This window comes from Peromyscus californicus, unplaced genomic scaffold, assembly GCF_007827085.1.
Source record: "Peromyscus californicus insignis strain IS unplaced genomic scaffold, ASM782708v3 Scaffold_6__1_contigs__length_162567912, whole genome shotgun sequence".
Taxonomy (NCBI): Eukaryota; Metazoa; Chordata; class Mammalia; order Rodentia; family Cricetidae; genus Peromyscus; species Peromyscus californicus.
The window spans coordinates 2,967,504-2,984,350 of NW_026294584.1; the positions used below are offsets into that span (position 1 = coordinate 2,967,504).

A 16,847-nucleotide genomic window follows, 5' to 3' on the forward strand; every position below is an offset into this window, starting at 1 on the left:
GAGACTAATTTAAAGTGGTGAACCCAGGCTTGGTAAGGTGAGGGAGAAGAGGAGGCAGAGGAGGGAGGGCCCAAGAATAAGGCTCTTTGCCAATACCATGGGGAAAACCTTTAAAGAGTTTTTTTTTTTTAAATTATGTCTATGTGTGTACTTATGTGAGTTTATGGGCACCACACGCATGCAGGTGCCTAGAGAGGCCAGAAGAAGGTGATGGATCCCTTGAGACTGGAATTATCGGTAGTTCTGGCTCCTCTGCAATAGCAGTAAGTGCTCCTAACTGCTAGCCTGTCCCTCCAGAGCTATGGATAATGTCTTAAATATAATATGAATGGGTAAGGACTGTGAGCCTGGAGATAGTTTTAATAGACTTTTGCTGTTTATTAACGCTGATCTTGGGTACATCCTCGACCCTTTCTGAGGGTCGGTACACAGTGAATGGCCACTGTGCAAGAGTGCCTTCATGCTGACAAGGGCAGCCAGGCTCGTATGTGGGAGACAAAAATCATGTCTGCTTCTCTGATGGTTCTGTTATGAACTCTAAGAAAGGGGGAAACACCGAAGGAGCTTTGAAGGGATGACAAGGGGCTTGTCCCGGATCTGTGCTTGGAACACAGTGGATGTGGAGAGAGGGAGACAAGAGAGTAATACAGTGAATGGAAAGGATCTAGCACAGCCGTCCATATTTGGACCATGGCGTTGGGTTCTCTGTGATCCTGGGGAAGTAGAAGATTCATCATTGATTACACACACACATAGTTTAAGAGCTAACTGTGTGATGTGTGTGGAACTTTAACAGCCACATGTGTTTGGAGCTGCCGCTCAGAAACAACCTCCTCCCTCTCTCTTTTCCTCCCTCCCTCCCTCCCTTCTTTCTTTTTTCTTTCGTTCTTTCCTCCCCTCTCTCTTTCTCTCTCTCCTTCTGTATATGTACTAAAATAGGATTCTGCCAATCACAACCTTTTTTGAGAGGTTCTTTTTCTTTTGTGTTGCTTGTAGAAACAGAAAGAAGTTGTGGCTTGCTTTTCTAGGTCTTTGGATGACAAAGCTTTTTACCCCATCTTCTTAAAAATCTTCTCTATAGCTTTAGAGAAAATGTTTCATGTCTAACTTAGCCTTTATGTAATAATAATGAATCTTGGGTAATTGTACACAGAATAAAAGATCTCTGCATGAAAAAGCAATTATTTTACCTATTGCATTTAGAATTGCCAAGTTGGTAGTATCTGATACTGCTGTTGTCCATTAAATGAATCCAAGTGTGCCTTGTTTAAGATGGGCTGCCCAGTGTTCCAAGCCAGTCATCTTGCAGACCAAATGGACTTTCTTAGGATGGACTTTCAGTAAGATATTCAATGTGTTCTTTAAAAGAAATATCCATAAGATCACAGAGTGTTAGGTCAAGATTGAGGGGCACTTTTCTTACAACTGTTTACCGTTGTTTTCTTACCAGCCATTTGACATTTCCGTGATTTAAGAAAAAAATTTAGAAACCGAAACAAAAATAAATGAATGGAAGTTTCTCAGAGTTCCTCCTTCCTCCAGGATGTTTGGCTCCAAGTTACTGTAGAAACAAACACCCGGTAACCCACAGCACTGGGCTTCTGGGAAAAGGAACATGTGATCATGTTGCCCTGCCAATCGGAAGAATTCAGTTACACAAAACAGAATGGTCAGAGTATGTGGGCCCAGAAGGGAAATACAACATGTGTGACTTTCATGTTATAGCATGCTATTTCTAAAGTGACCAAAACTTGTGTGTCCTGTGGCTGCTAATGTTGAAAGAGAACATGGTTCCCTAGGGTATCTTTCCTGGAGCATTGCCATCTTACCCCCCAGAGAGCCCCTCTCTGCTCCAGTCTCTGGAACATAGGCTATTTAATTTTTACACATGCTCCTTGAAAGTCGAGAAAATTTTCCTTAATAGTTTAAAGTCAAAACAAAATGCTGACCACCTATGTTAGGTTTGAAAGAGGAGGAAGTGGCATGTCTTACAAAATGGGGCAGACCCTGCTGAGGAGTTCATTGCTTCATTTCTTTTCTTTGTGAAGCTTCCTGTTTTGGGTTTGATCTTAACCGCACCACACATGAAGTGAGAAAACAGAGTGAGCTGCTGCTCTAAGATAGGACTGAAGCCTTTCCGTTTCACTTCCCTTCTTCCTCAGCAGCCTCTTGCTTCTCCGTGAATCAGAAGCTTGTGCTGGGCCGGTGTAAGAGCCCCTGCAGACCCTTGCAGTGCAGAGTTGCACAGGCTCCAACCCTCCAGCTTTCCGGAGGACAGCTATGCTGTGGAGCTTGCTGTGACAACGGCGCCCCTGGAAGTGTGCAGTGCAGCCTCCCCTGCTGCTGCAGCTCAAGCCTTGTGGAGCCTCTTTCTGTTATAGTGTTTTAAAATGTGTGTTTATGATTCTTTTGTTAATTCGTCTTGCTGCCCGTTTATGAACCACCTGAAATCAAATTGCTGTCTACCTCGTTTGCTCACCATGGTGTCTGGTTTCTAACCATGACACTGTGGTGCTTCTGAGTCACCAAGTTCACGTTCTTTCCAAGCCATTCCTTCAGATCATGGGAGGTGGTTGTGAAAATGCAGCCGTTCTCCAGTATCTGTAGATGAGAGTCCGGATTCAGGCAGTTAGTGGCTTTTACAATCTTACCTACCTTCATAAAAAGAATGTTTGTCTTAGTTACTTTTCTCTTGTCATGACAAAACACCATGGCCAAGGTAACTTGTGAAAAAAAAAACATTTAAATTTCATATGCCCATGACACTATCATCATCATCAAAGTCATAGAAATATCTGTTACCTCCAAAGTTACTTTCTTCCTCTTTTACTATTGTGTTGTTGAGTTTTAAGAATACTTACCAGCCATGTGTGGTAGTGCAAGCCTTTAATCTCAGCATTTGGGAGACAGAAGCAGGCAGATCTATGAGTTTCAAGCCAGCCAGAGTACACAGAGAGACACTGTCTCAAAAACAAAAACAAAGACTTACCTAAGAGTTTCCTGGATAACTTTAAGTAGATTTAAGTAGACCTAGATTATTAGTTGTGGGCACCATGTTATATAAATTTCCAGAACTTATTTTCATGGAATAACTTTGACTTTATACCTGTAGCTACCCCTCCACATTCCCCATAATTGCTCACCACCACCACCCAACTCTGTTTCTATGAGTATATGAGAATACAGTAACCCCATCTCCCTTTCCAGTTTATTTCATTTCAAGTAATGATCTCTGGGTCTATCCATAATATCACTGTGGTGGTTTGAATGAAAATGGTCCCATAGGCTCTTAGGGAGTGGCACTATTAGGAAGTGTGGTCTTGTTGGAGTAGGTGTGACCTTGCTGGAGGATGTGAGTCCCTGAGAATGGGCTTTGAGTTCTCAGAAGCTTATGCCTGGCCCAGTGACACTTTCTCTTTCTGCTGCCTGCCAATCTGGATGTAGAACTCTCATCTACCTCTCCAGCACCATGTCTGCCTGCATGCCACCATGCTTCTTGCGATGATAATGGACTAAACTTCTGAACTGTAAGCCAGCCCCAATTAAATGATTTCCTTTATTAGAGTTGCTGTGGTCATGATGTTTCTTCACAATAGAAACCCTAACATCAGAATCCCCTTTCTTTTGAAGGCTGACTTGTGTCCATTGTTTAAACAGATTACACTTCCTTTATCATTCATCTATTATGACACTGCATTGATTCTGTAACTCAGTTCTTGTGAGTGACACTGGACTGTCAAGGAATATGAAAGTGCTGATAAATCTTTGAGATCATGATTTCAGTTCTTCGGGGATATATCAGAAGTTATACCATTGAATCTAAGGCCATTTGCTTTGTGATTTATTAAGTCCACATAATATAATTGATGTGGGAGCCCAAAAAAAGCTTCCTAGTGAGATCTGAGCTTGCTTTACACAGCAGGGCTGCATTAGGGGATGGCTTGACCACATGTGTGGTTACTACACGTTTGGGGTGGTCTGCACTTGGCTGCACTTGTCTTTTGCTCCACCCCTTGGCATTCCTTTAAAAGCTCTTTAGAAGAGACAGAAGGGGCTGGTGGGTTTTGACCCAGGCCCTCCTGAGGCTATCCTGCGTTTCTATCTGTCTCTTCTATATTTCTATCTAAATCCCTCACTCCTCAAAAGTCGCTGGAGTAAATAAATGTGGGAGCTTGTCCCCCACAATTTGGTAATTATTTTACCAATTTAGATTTCTGCTAAGAGTGTACAAAGATTTAGTTCGTATCTCCTTCAACCCCTGTTAGCTTTTACTTTGGTTTACAGTAGGCCTCCTCATGGGTGTGTGGTGCTCACTGTGCTTTTGATTTGAATCTTCCTGATAATTTGAAATGTTGAACACCTTTTCATATACCTGAGGGAAATTTGTATGTTGAAGTTTGTCTGGTAATGTCTCCTAGAACTCTGTTATAGTGTAACTATATGATGTGAAATGCTTTGCTTGCATTTAAATATTTACAATGTTTAAAAGAATAAAGATGGAGATTTTCGGTAAATGGGGAAATTTGCCCACATGTAGCATAGTATTCATCTTGTAAAAATATTTTTAATTAAAAAATAATGAATGTGAGTGTTTACATGCATGTATGTGCACCACATGCATGCCTAGTGAAGGATGTCCTGGAACTATAGTTGTTATCTGTCATGTAGGTCTTGGGAATCAAAACCAGGTCCTCTGCAAGAGCAGCAAGTGTCCTTAACCACTGAATCCAGCCCCACTACTTGTCTGTTACCTACATAAACTGTACCACATCAAGGGTACAATGGTTTGGGAAGGTTGCCTCAATCTTAGTGCCATTATAATTAGGGGCTTATAAAATAAGTAGTTTGCTATACTTTATAATGCTTTTGTAATGGCAAAAAGCTGGAAACATCCCATATGTTGAATACCCCATTGTACAGCTATGAAAGGAGTGATTTGTGGCACTGTAAACAATGAACAAATATGTGTGCTTGGGGGGGGGGTGGTGGCTAAATGATATCAGAAGCCACTAACATCACATAAAAACAGATAATCTGGTGTTCCTGATGAAAACACATGTCACCAACTATGAGGAAACTTGCAGTAGCCAGAGAAAGGAAATGAATAACTCATGACTGGAGGGAATTAGAAATGGCCAGGTGGAAGCTATAAGCTGTGATTTTCTGAAATAAGATGAGTTAGCTACTGGTATTCTCATTTGAGAGAGGAAAAAAATTCAATGGACAATGATATGTCTGTGGGCCCTTGAGCAGTAAATTCAAGAACAGAACCCACCCAACCTTTCTGGTTCATTTAACAACATGCATTCCATTTGAGACTTGGACAACGTGCCATTGCCATCAAGGAACAGCAAACCTCATAAGACAGACATGAGACAGTACAGACTAGAGCAATGGCCAGACCTCAAAAGGAAGACAGTGGCAGTGTCTTTCCTGAAAGGAGTATGAAGCGTGGACTGTTTCTTTAGCTGAGAGCAGATTCATGCAATTCTGAGATCAAAGGAGCAGATAATAAGACTGGCATCCTTTCATTCAGGGGAGGCACCTTCTCCATCTAAATGGGGCCAATGGCACCTTGTAGGAACCCTCCTAGAGACTTCTCTGTGCTCTACTTAGAACAAATCAGCAGCTACAATGTATGCCTGCCTTGGTAGATTCGCGATCCGGGCAATTGTGTATGCTGTAGAGCAGGAGATCCCTGGCTTGATGCCGCATGTCAGCATCTGTTTAATGATTGTCTTTGTAGGTTGTGTTTCATTGGGACAATCAAGCTTATACTTGAACTGGACAAGCAGGCAGGCCATGCAGCAGTGGACACAAGTTAAGAACTAAGCCTGTGACTGTGGCCAGCAGTGTGGGTGTTGAGCCGTTGACCCTGTGGCCTGGTCTCAGCTGCCTGCTTGAGTGTGGTTTCGGACACTATGGAGACCTTAGACAGTTAGGCCAGGACTCAGGTACAAATTTGCATCATTAAGGGCAGAACTGCTGACACTCATGCAGAAGACTTTTTAGTTTGGAAACATTTTAGTAAATTATTACAAAATTGAAGGAAACACAAAGATTACAATAAACAGTATTGGAGTTAATAATTCCTCAGGGTTTCAATAGCTCCAGTTTTGAAAACTACTACAGTATTACACAGTCTTGGACATACAAATTTGCTGTGGATATTGCTCTGTATAAATAAAACACTGATTGGCCAGTGGCCAGGCAGGAAGTATAGGCGGGACAAGGAGAGAGGAGAATTCTGGGAAGCAGAAGGCTGAGTCAGAGAGACACTGCCAGCCGCCACAATGACAAACAGCATGTAAAGATGCCGGTAAGCCACGAGCCATGTGGCAAGGTATAGATTAATGGAAATGGATTAATTTAAGCTGTAAGAACAGTTAGCAAGAAGCCTGCCACGGCCATACAGTTTGTAACCAATATAAGTCTCTGTGTTTACTTGGTTAGGTCTGACAGCTGTGGGACTGGCGAGTGACAGAAATTTGTCCTGACTGTGGGCCAGGCAGGAAAACTCCAGCTACAGAAATTAAATGTAAATATTGTTGCATTTGACAGAAATGAATATTTTCATATGAGGTTTTCATTAAACTAAGAACTAACAAGGAAGAACAATTGTCATTGTTTTCTTTCTTTGTAAATGAATGTACTGGATAGTTTTATGTCAACTTGGTATAAGCTAAAGTCATCTGAGAGGAGGGAACCTCAACTAAGAAAATACCTTCATAAGATCAGGCTGTAGACAAGCTTGTAGGGCATTTTCTTAATTAGTGATCGATGAGAGAGGGCCCAGCCCATTGTGGGTGGTGCCATCCCTGGGCTGGTGGTCCTGGGTTCTATAAGAAAGCAGGTTGAGCAAGTCATCTGTGAGGAGCAAGCCAGTAAGCAGCACTCCTCCATGGCCTTTGCACCAGCTCCTGCCTCCAGGTTCCTGCCCTGTTTTGAGTTCCTATCCTGACTTCTTTCAGCGAGTAGTGCTATAAAGTATAAGCCAAACAAACCCTTTCTCCCAAAATTGCTTTGGTCACAGTGTTTCATCACAGCAATAGTCACTTTAACTAAGGCAATGAACTTATAGGAACAGGTTACATACTATACTGGGTGGTTTTGTGTGTCAACTTGACAGAAGCTAGAGTCATCAGAGAAAGGAGCCTCAGCTGAGGAAATGCTGCCATGAGATCCTGCTGTAAGGCATTTTCTCAATTAGTGATCAATGGGGGGGGGGGGGGCGCTCAGCCCATAGTGGGTGGGGCCATCCCTCAGCTGGTGGTTCTCGGTTCTATAAGAAGATGGGCTGAGTAAGCCATGGGAAGCAAACTAGTAAGCAGCTCCCCTCCATGGCCTGTGTGTGCATCAGCTCCTGCCTCCAGGATCCTGCCCTGTTTGAGTTCCTGTCCTGACTTCCTTCAGTAATGAACAGCAATGTGGAAGTGTAAGCCTAATAAACCCTTTCCTTCTCAACTTTCATTTTAGTCCTGGTGTTTCATCACAGCAATAGACAGGCTCACTAAGACAATAAGGAAGTATTTTGGTGTCAATACTAAGCCTAAAGCCTTGCTTAGAATCTGGTAGTCTCCACAGCTGCACAAATGTGCCAGGAAACACTAAGATGAATATTAAATGATTTTGCACTTGAAATTCAGTTCATGCATGAATATAATTAAAGTTGGGAAGATTGCTCAGTGGTTAAGAGGACTGACTGCTCTTCCAGGGGACCCTGGTTTAGTTCCTAGCAGCCATATGGTGGCTCACAGCTGTCTGTAACTCTAGTTCTAGGGACTCTGATGCCCTCCTCTGGCCTCTGAGAGTACTTACTGCATGCATATGATGTACAGACATAGAGACCAACATACATGCAAAACACCATGCATATAAAACTTTCAAAATTGTTGTAAAGAATGCAATAACCATTATGCTTGAAAAACAGTGTTCTACAAAAGAGGCTCATTGACTCTAGATATTATATTTTAAAATGACTCTTCAGAAATTTATCTTGATGTTATCAACCTTCTTCTCCATTAAACATGGCCAAAAATTACTTGTGATTTTATATTTCCCAAGAGCAGCTGACATCATTTTCAATTATGTCAATTAAAAATGAAATTGCAAAAGTATAAATTTTGATAACCTAATAAATTATTTTGCAGAAAAAAATGAGTCAGAGAAATCTTATGACCAGGCAAGATGTCACTGCACTATTGTTTATTTCATTATATAACATTATTATAAAACATTTTCTTGTAATTTATGTAGTCTGTATTTATTTTGTTTTCATGTATCAGCATTAAATTTATTGTATTTCATAAACAATAAAACATCTTAAGGGGTAAATTTTATATTTTGGGTAATTTTCATCATAAATTTTTCTTGCTTTTTTCCCTCCTTTTTCCACTGGATTAGGCAGCTTCTCAGGAAGCCTGCTGGCATGGTCTGGGGCGAAGGCTTTTCCAAGCTGGGTGAGGGAGGAGCTGTGGTGTTGCTCTCCTGGAACTTCTGCTTGGACGGGTTAATGTTCTAACACGTTGACTAGGTTATTGTTACTTCATTGGTTTGGCATTAGCATTTCATGCCTGAAATCCAAGCAAATTATTTGCAGTTGTAAAATGAGAGGAGTAGCTGAAATTGTTTGCTCTATTGGCAAATATTCTTGGTACACATTCTATTATATGTATTACTTGCTGGGTGTTGAAGATACCTACACAAATGCAGTTTCCTTTTTAAGGAGTATAATTGAGGAGACTGTAGTTGGTTCTTGTTTTACTCTTTGGAGGTCTGCCACTCAGCTCCCAAATAAATACACAGAGACTTATTCTTACTCATGAATGCCCGGCCTTACGTTGGCTTGTTTCTAACTAGCTTTTCTAACTTAACTTAATCCCATTTCTCTTTAACTATGTTTTGCCTCTGGGCTTTTGCCTTTATTTTTTCTATATCTTTCTTTCCTTCTTGTACTGTGTCTGGCTGTGTGGCTAGTCTCTGGTTCCTCCTCTCCTCCTTTTCTTGCTCCTTGCTCCCTGCCCTAGATTTATCCTCTTTTTTATTCTTTCTGCCTGGCAGTTCCACCTGTCCCTCTCCTGCCTAGCTATTGGCCATTTATCTCTTTATTAGACCAATCAGGTGTTTTAGGAAGGCACAGTTTTACACAGACAAAGTAATACAGCTTCACAGAGTTAAACAAATGCAACACAAAAGAATGCAACACATCATTGCATCATTAAACAAATGTTCCACAGCATAAATGAATGTAACACACCTTAAACCAATATTCTACAACAGGAAACAGTATGAAAAATAATAAATTATAATACAGTATTTTTAAGTGTGGCTACAAAAGCATGGACAAGCTACGTGCTATAGAAGTATCAGAAAGCAAAGTGTGATTAACCTAGTAGGTAGCTAGAGAGGTCCTGCCACTGTCATATGTGGTCATATTTGACTCATGTTCTTATTGTAACCCTTTTGCTACTAGGAATTAAATGGGGGAAAGGGTCTGCTGCTTAAGATTAGACATGTTCTAACCCTGCTGCATATTATTTATTGAATGGATAAGAATGGGGTTTGAATGGATAAGTATAGCATGTTCCAACAGACTGCTGCCTGTTCTCTGCTTGGCTTCCTAAGAGCCTGTTTCTGTCTCCCCTCACCCTTCCCATGCCTGGATCTCAAGATGGCTGCTGGTTTATATTTCCAGAGTCACTGCTAATAATTTTAGGATATATGTGTACACACAGTTTGCATGTATGTACGTTTACATGTTAGGGGGCACTGTGCATGTGGAGGCCCCAGGTTGATGTCCAGAATCTTCTTTGATTGATTTTTCACCTTATCCTTTGGGGCAGGGTCTCTTAATCAAATCCAGAGTTCACTGATGGGTTAATCTCTCATAGCCAGCTTGCTTGTCATCTTGTTATACATTTTTTCTCAATGCACCAATAGCTTGAATGTATTGTAGATAACATCTGGGGCTGAGGGTATATGGAGGTAATAGAGAACTTGCATAGCATGCCCAAGGCCTGGGTTTTGTTCCAGAGAGAGAGAGCAGACAGAGACTGACTTATTTTAGTTAAGCTTTGCTTACTTTGTACAATTTTCTATTACTTTGTAAGTGAAGACATGCTTAAATAGTTGAATAAGAACTGGTTTTATTTTAGAATTGTGAAAAATGGAAGACGATAGCACAGACCCAGAAAAAGAAAATGAAGATGACAAGGAGGAAGCAGCAGAAACAGAAGAGGAGGAATATAAAAAGGACCAGAAGGAGCACCCTTCTGTCATAATGCCCACAATTAATATTCGAGAGGAGCGGCTTGTCAATTTAGCTGAAACACCAGCTTTCCGCTGTCTGAATGAGGTATGTTTCTTTGTATGTTATTACTAGAGTAAAACCTAATCTTCACCCACTTAAAATTCAAAGTCTATGTCATTTTCAAAACTCTGGGTTACATAGCTCGTATAGGCTGTAATCATATTCACAGGCTGAAAGTCTTAAAAACAAAATGGATCCTGCTTTTCCCTCTAGGCTAACACAGTATGTAGGTTCCTTTAAAGTATAATATTTACATACATATTGTCCATTAAGTGCATTTCAGAAGTTGGTGCATGACATCTAAATTTTTCTTTAATTATTGTATATTATATACCTGTTAACTTTCATAAAACAAAGATAAGAAATCTAGTCACAACACTCATCCCCAGAGACCCAGGGTCCAACTGGTTCTTCCTGGCATCCCCTTCTAGCCTTCCCTTTTAGATCATCTCCAATCCTTTGTGACTTTGCTGACCCACAGAACCTTGCTCTATTAGGGATCCCCAAGGACCCCACAGCTGCCATATTTGACTAGGACCCAGAATGGGCAAAACAACCAAAGAATGGAACACTCACCCAGCAAAGATAAAACCAGATCCCTATACCAAGAAATACTTCAGATGCCATGATTCCAGATGACTAGATCCCAGTGTAAAAAATCCAAATATGAACAACCATGAGAGTATGCTTCCCTCAGAAGACTGCAATTCTATTGTAAGAAGTCCTAAGAAAAGCAATTTAGCTGAAGCATAAAATGAGGACTTCAAAATAGCAATTATGAATATGCTCAAAGACCATAAAGAGGATGTGAGTACATGCCTTAATAAAGTCTGGGAAAACACAAACAGTTGAATGAAATAGTGAAAACAATTCAAGGCATATGAAAGTAGAATTTAACACAGAAAAAGAATCACTAAAGAAACCTAAACTGAAATAAAACTGGAAATGAAAAACTCAAACAAAAACCTTAGAGGTAGGTCCCACCCACAGATTAGAAAACATGGAAGAAAGAATTTCAAGTCTTAAAGACAAGATAGAAGAATTGCTAGTCTAGACAAAGGAAACATTAAATAAATAAAAATCCAGGAAATGGAACACTATGAAAAAGCCAAACTTATGAATAATAACTATAAAAGAAGGAGAAGAATCCCAGGTCAAAGTCATGGAAAATATTTTGAACAAAATCATAGAAGAAAATGTCTCCAATCTAAAGAGAGATGCCTATCAAGAGATATACAGAACACCAAAGAGACAGGCCCAGAAAAGAAACTACCCATGTCACATAATAAAACATTAAATGTACAAAGCAAAGAAAGGATTTTAAAACATGAAAAAAAAAAGACCAAGTCACATATAAAGGTAAGCTGGAAAGGCCTGGACAGATGTTCTATAAACTCTAGGGATCGCAGATGCCAGGTCAGCCTATACACCCAGCAAGATTACCAATCAAAATCAACAGAGAAAGAAAAAGCTTCATAACAAAAACAAATTTAAATAATTCTGTCCACCAGTTCATCTCTACAGAAAAGACATTTATTACACACAACAGGTCACCAGAAATAATCCCAGAACAGCCAAAAGTGGGGAGAAAAACCCAAACCACAATATAACATAAATTAATAAATACTGTTTATTTTTTAACTCAATGGTATCAATTCCCCAATAAAAAGACATTGAATTAGAAAACAGGATCCACCTTTCTGCTGCATCCAAGAAACAATACCTCATCACCAAGGACAGACATCACCTTAGAGTAAAAGAATGGAAAAAGGTATTCCAAGCAAATGGAACCAAGAATCAGGCAAATGGACCTATTTTAATATTAAAACAATAAATAAACATCAACCCCAGACCATTCAGAAGAGACAGGAAAGAACACCACCTATTTATTAAAGGAAAAACCCACCAAGAGGACTCACAATTCTAAACATCTATGTAACAAGCACGAAGGCACCAAGGTCATAAAAGAAACACTACTACAGCTGAAATCCCACGCTGACCCTCACACAGCGATAGCGGGCAACTTCAGTTCCCCATGCCCACCAATACACAGGTCATCCAGATTAAAAGTGAATAGAGAAACACTGGAGTTAAATAACATCAGAAATCAAATGATTCTAACAGACATCTATAGAATGTTTCACCCAAACACTCCAAATATATCTTCTTCTCAGCAGCCTATAGAACTTTCTCCAAAATTTACCCCATATTCAGATACAAACTAAGTCTCAACAGATCTAAAAAATTGGAAAGAGTACCCTATATTCTATCTGAACATCATGGATTACGGCTAGATATCAATAACAATAGAAATGGCAAAAAGTCTATAAACTTATGGAAGCTGAATAACTCACTAATGAGTTGGGTCAAGACAAAAATCAAGAAAGAAACAAAAAATTTTAGAGTTGAATGAAAATGAAAACACAACATACCCAAACCTATAGGACATGATGAATGCAGAAAGCAGTTCCAAGAGGCAATGTCATAGCACTAAGTGACTACATTAAAAAAAACCTGAAGAAATTTCATATTACTAACTTAATAATTGAAGCTCTAGAAAAACGGAACAACAACAAAACTACCCTGCAAGAGTAGATGGAAAGAAATAATCAACTCAGGGCTGAAATGGCAAAAAAATTCCAAAGACTCAATGAAACAAAGAGTTGGTTCTTTGAGAAAATCAGTAATATTGACAAACCTTTAAACAACTTAACCAAAATATAGAGAGAGCGGTGAAAAGGAGGACATTTATAACAGATAGCGAAGAAATTTAGAGAATCACAAGGACACACATTTTTAATAATTTCTATTCCACCAAACTGGAAATCTAAAAGAAATGGATGGATTTCATAACATATGCAACCTACCAAAGTTAAATCAAGATGAAATAAACAATTTAAATGGACATATAACCCCTAGTGAAATAGAAGCTGTAATTAAAAATCTCCCAACCAGTAAAAGCCCAGGACCAGGTGGATTCAGTGTCGAATTCTAATAGACTTCCAAAGAAGAACTAACAACATAGAAACTGAAGGAACATTTCCTAATTCTTTTTCTGAAGTGACCTTTACCCTGATACCAAACCCACACAAAGACTCAACAAAAAGGGAAAATTATAGACCAATATCCCTTTATGACCATAGATATAAAAATTCCCAATAAAATATTTCAAACTGAATCCAAGAACACATCAAAAAGATTATCCACTATGGTGATATTGTGTTCCCCAATATATTGTGCACTCTAATAAACTTATCTGGGGTCAGAGAACAGAAGAGCCACTAGATATAGAGGCCAGAAAATGGTGGCACACACGCTTTTAATCCTAGTATTCTGAAGACAAAGATCCCTCTGGATCTCTGTGAGTTCAAAGGCACACTGGAAACAGCCAGGCATGGTGACACATGCCTATAATCCCAGGAAGGGATGGCAGAAAGGTATATAAGGTGTGAGGACCGGGAACTAGAGCCTGGTTAAGCTTTTAGGCTTTGAGCAACAGTTCAGCTGAGATCCATTTGGATGAAGACTTAGAGGCTTCCAGTCTGAGGAAACAGGATCAGCTGAGAAGTTGGTGAGGTGAGGAAGCTGTGGCTTGTTTTGTTTCTCTGATCTTCCAGCATTCACCCCAATACCTGGCACTGGGCTTGTTTTTTATCAATAAGACCTTTTAAGATTTGTGTTGCAATCCACCATGATCAAGTTGGTTTCATTCCAGGGATGCTGGTATGGTTCAACAAATGTAAAACAATAAACATAATCCACCACATTAGTAGATTAAAAGACAAAAACCACACAATCATCGTATTAGATACAGAAAATGTCTGAGACAAAAATCCATCATCTTTGTGATAAAAGTCCTAGAGAGACTGGATATACAAGGGATATACCTCAAAATAATAAAGATAATTTACAGCAAGCCCATGGCCAACGTCATTCTAAAGGAGAGAAACTCAAAGCATTTCCACCAAAATAAGTGGTGGACAAGGATGCCTACTCTCTCTGTACCTATTCAATACAGTACCTGAAGTCTTATCTAGAGCTATGAGACAACTGAAGGAGATCAATGTGGATGAATGTTTCTCTTCCACCTGCCTGTTCCCAAATACCTGGCAGCTGCTTCCCAAATTGCCACACAGAGGCTTATATTATTTATAAATGCTTGGCCAATAGCTCAAGCTTATTACTAACTAGCTCTTACAACTTAAATTAACTCATTTCTATTAATCTATGTATTGAAATGTGGCTCGTGGCTTTACCTGTCCTCCAGCATGTCTTGCTTCCTAGGCAGCTGGCTGGTATCTCTCCTGACTCTGCCCTCCTTCTTCCCATGATTCTCTGCTGGGCTTTCCTGCCTAACTTCCTGCCCACCTACTGGCTTGTCAGCTTTTTATTAACCAATGAGAGTAATGCATATTCATAGTGTAGAAAAGGATTACTCCACAGTAGAGCAAGAGGATGCAAGTAGGAAAAGAAAGTATATTTGCTGATGATATGATTTTATACATAAAAGACCCAAAAACCTCCACTGGGAAACTTCTAGAACTGATTAAACACCTTCAGCAAAATAACAGGATACAAAATTAACACACAAAATCAATAGCTTCTGTATTAGGGCTCTCTAGAGGAACAGAGCTAATAGGATGAATATATGTATAAATATATGGAATTTATAAGAGTGGCTTATGGGGTGTGGCCAAGCTAGTCCAAGCTAGTGTCTGTATACTGATGGAAAGTCCAAAAATCCAGTAGTTGTTTAGTCCATGAGGCTGGATGTCTCATCTGTCTATAGCGTATGTTGGGATTTCAAAGAAGTAGGTTCTAATGCCAGTGAAGGAATACCAGCAGTAGGATGGATGAACTTGCTAGTGGGAATGAAGGCAAGCAGGCAAAAAACAAAAGCTTTCTACTTTAATAGCCTTTTGTGTAGGCTCCCACAAGAAGGTATGGTCTTCTGATATTAAATGATCCAGATTTAAAGTGTGTATTCTCCCCTCAAAAGTTCCAGTCAAGAAAATCTGACTTGGAGTAGCTTCTGTGATTTCTCTAATTTTTTTTTTATGGTGAAAAAGTATATTTAGAATTAGCCAGCTGGACTCAGTTTAGATGATTCCAATTTTTTTGGCAACATCCAGAGCATCATAGTCAGGAGCCAACCGAACATACGCCTTCTTCTCTCCATCAGGCCTTATGAGGGTGTTGACTTTGGCCACATCAATGTCATAGAGTTTCTTCACAGCCTGTTTGATCTGGTGCTTGTTGGCCTTGACATCCACAATGAACACAAGTGTGTTGTTGTCTTCTATCTTCTTCATGACTGACTCAGTGGTCAGGGGGAATTTGATGTTGCATAGTGGTCAAGCTTGTTTCTCCTGGGCACGCTCTTTCGAGGATATTTAGGCTGCCTCCTGAGCCGCAGGGTCTTGGGCCGCCAGAACGTGGGTGACGTGCGGATCTTCTTCTTTTTGTGGCTGTGGACGCCTTTCAGCACTGCCTTCTTGGCTTTCAGGGCCTTCGCTTTGGCTTCGGCTTTGGGAGGGGCAGGAGCTTCCTTCTTCGCTTTCGGCGCCATCTTGGCGAAAAGGCGATTTCTCTACTTTTTATAACATGATACTGTTGAAGAAAAGCTAACTATTCTGTAGACTCTCTTTCTGTGTGGGTTTTCTGATTTTTTTCATTATTAGGTTCAAGTTACCCAGGCTAGGAAGGAATATCAGAATGCTGCACTCTTTCCAAGTATTTCACATCAGAGCATAAGATGATGACCTGAGCATTGATGTGCTGTTGACCTTAGTCACTTGGTGAAGGTGGTACCTTTAGGTTTCTCTTCTATTTATTATAATTGTTTTTCTTTTTGATATTAACAGACTCCTAATATGGAAATACTAAAGACTATATATGCATTTTAGTCCTCCTAAAATTTTGACCTATTTTTGACATCAGTTGAGGATTCATACAAAAGCCAATTACTCTTCTACTAGTTGCTCAATCATAGTTTCTGATTCCGGCATTCCTTCTATAGCTCTGAATATCTTTTGGTACTGAAGTGCAGTGGATTGAATCCAGATGTCTCACATGCTAGCCACACATTCTCCCACACCCCCAACTCTTTTTAAAATTTAAGATAGGTCTCCTTAGGTTGCCCAGACTGGTCTGAAACCCCTTGATTGAACTGACCCTTCTGTGTCAGTCTCCTGAGTTCTGGGACTACACGTGCGTGCCACTGTGCCTACTACTTCAACAATTGTATTAGGTTGCTTCCTGCATGCTATAAAGATCCCTCTCCACTTTCTGATTTACTTCTTTGTCTGTGTTTAATAGTGTGGCCTGGTGGGTTTTTATTTTAGTCATTGGGGTGTAATCCATTCCTGTTGTTTATTTTTATTTCCAGATTTGTCCAGTGTTCATTCTTTAAGTAGGTTCCTTTTGGCCCATCTCCATGATTTTTCATTTTTGCGTGTGTGTTTGTGTGTGTGTGTGTGTGTGTGTGTGTGTGTGTGTGTGTGTGTGTGTTTGTATACTTTCTTACTTTATGAAAATG

At 40.0% G+C, this 16,847-nt stretch overlaps 1 protein-coding gene and 1 pseudogene across 1 annotated transcript in view; one reads left to right on the forward strand and one right to left on the reverse strand.

Annotated features, from left to right (window-relative positions):
- The window catches only part of Ccdc146 (coiled-coil domain containing 146), a 158,306-nt gene that overhangs the window by 20,967 nt on the left and 120,492 nt on the right, over positions 1 to 16,847 (forward strand). Inside the window, exon 2 of the mRNA XM_052721116.1 lies at positions 10,155 to 10,354. Coding sequence (XP_052577076.1) covers positions 10,166 to 10,354 — 189 coding nt within the window. The 5' untranslated portion in view covers positions 10,155 to 10,165. The remainder of the gene's footprint in view (positions 1 to 10,154; positions 10,355 to 16,847) is intronic.
- Positions 15,409 to 15,886, reverse strand: LOC128099293 (60S ribosomal protein L23a-like; annotated as a pseudogene).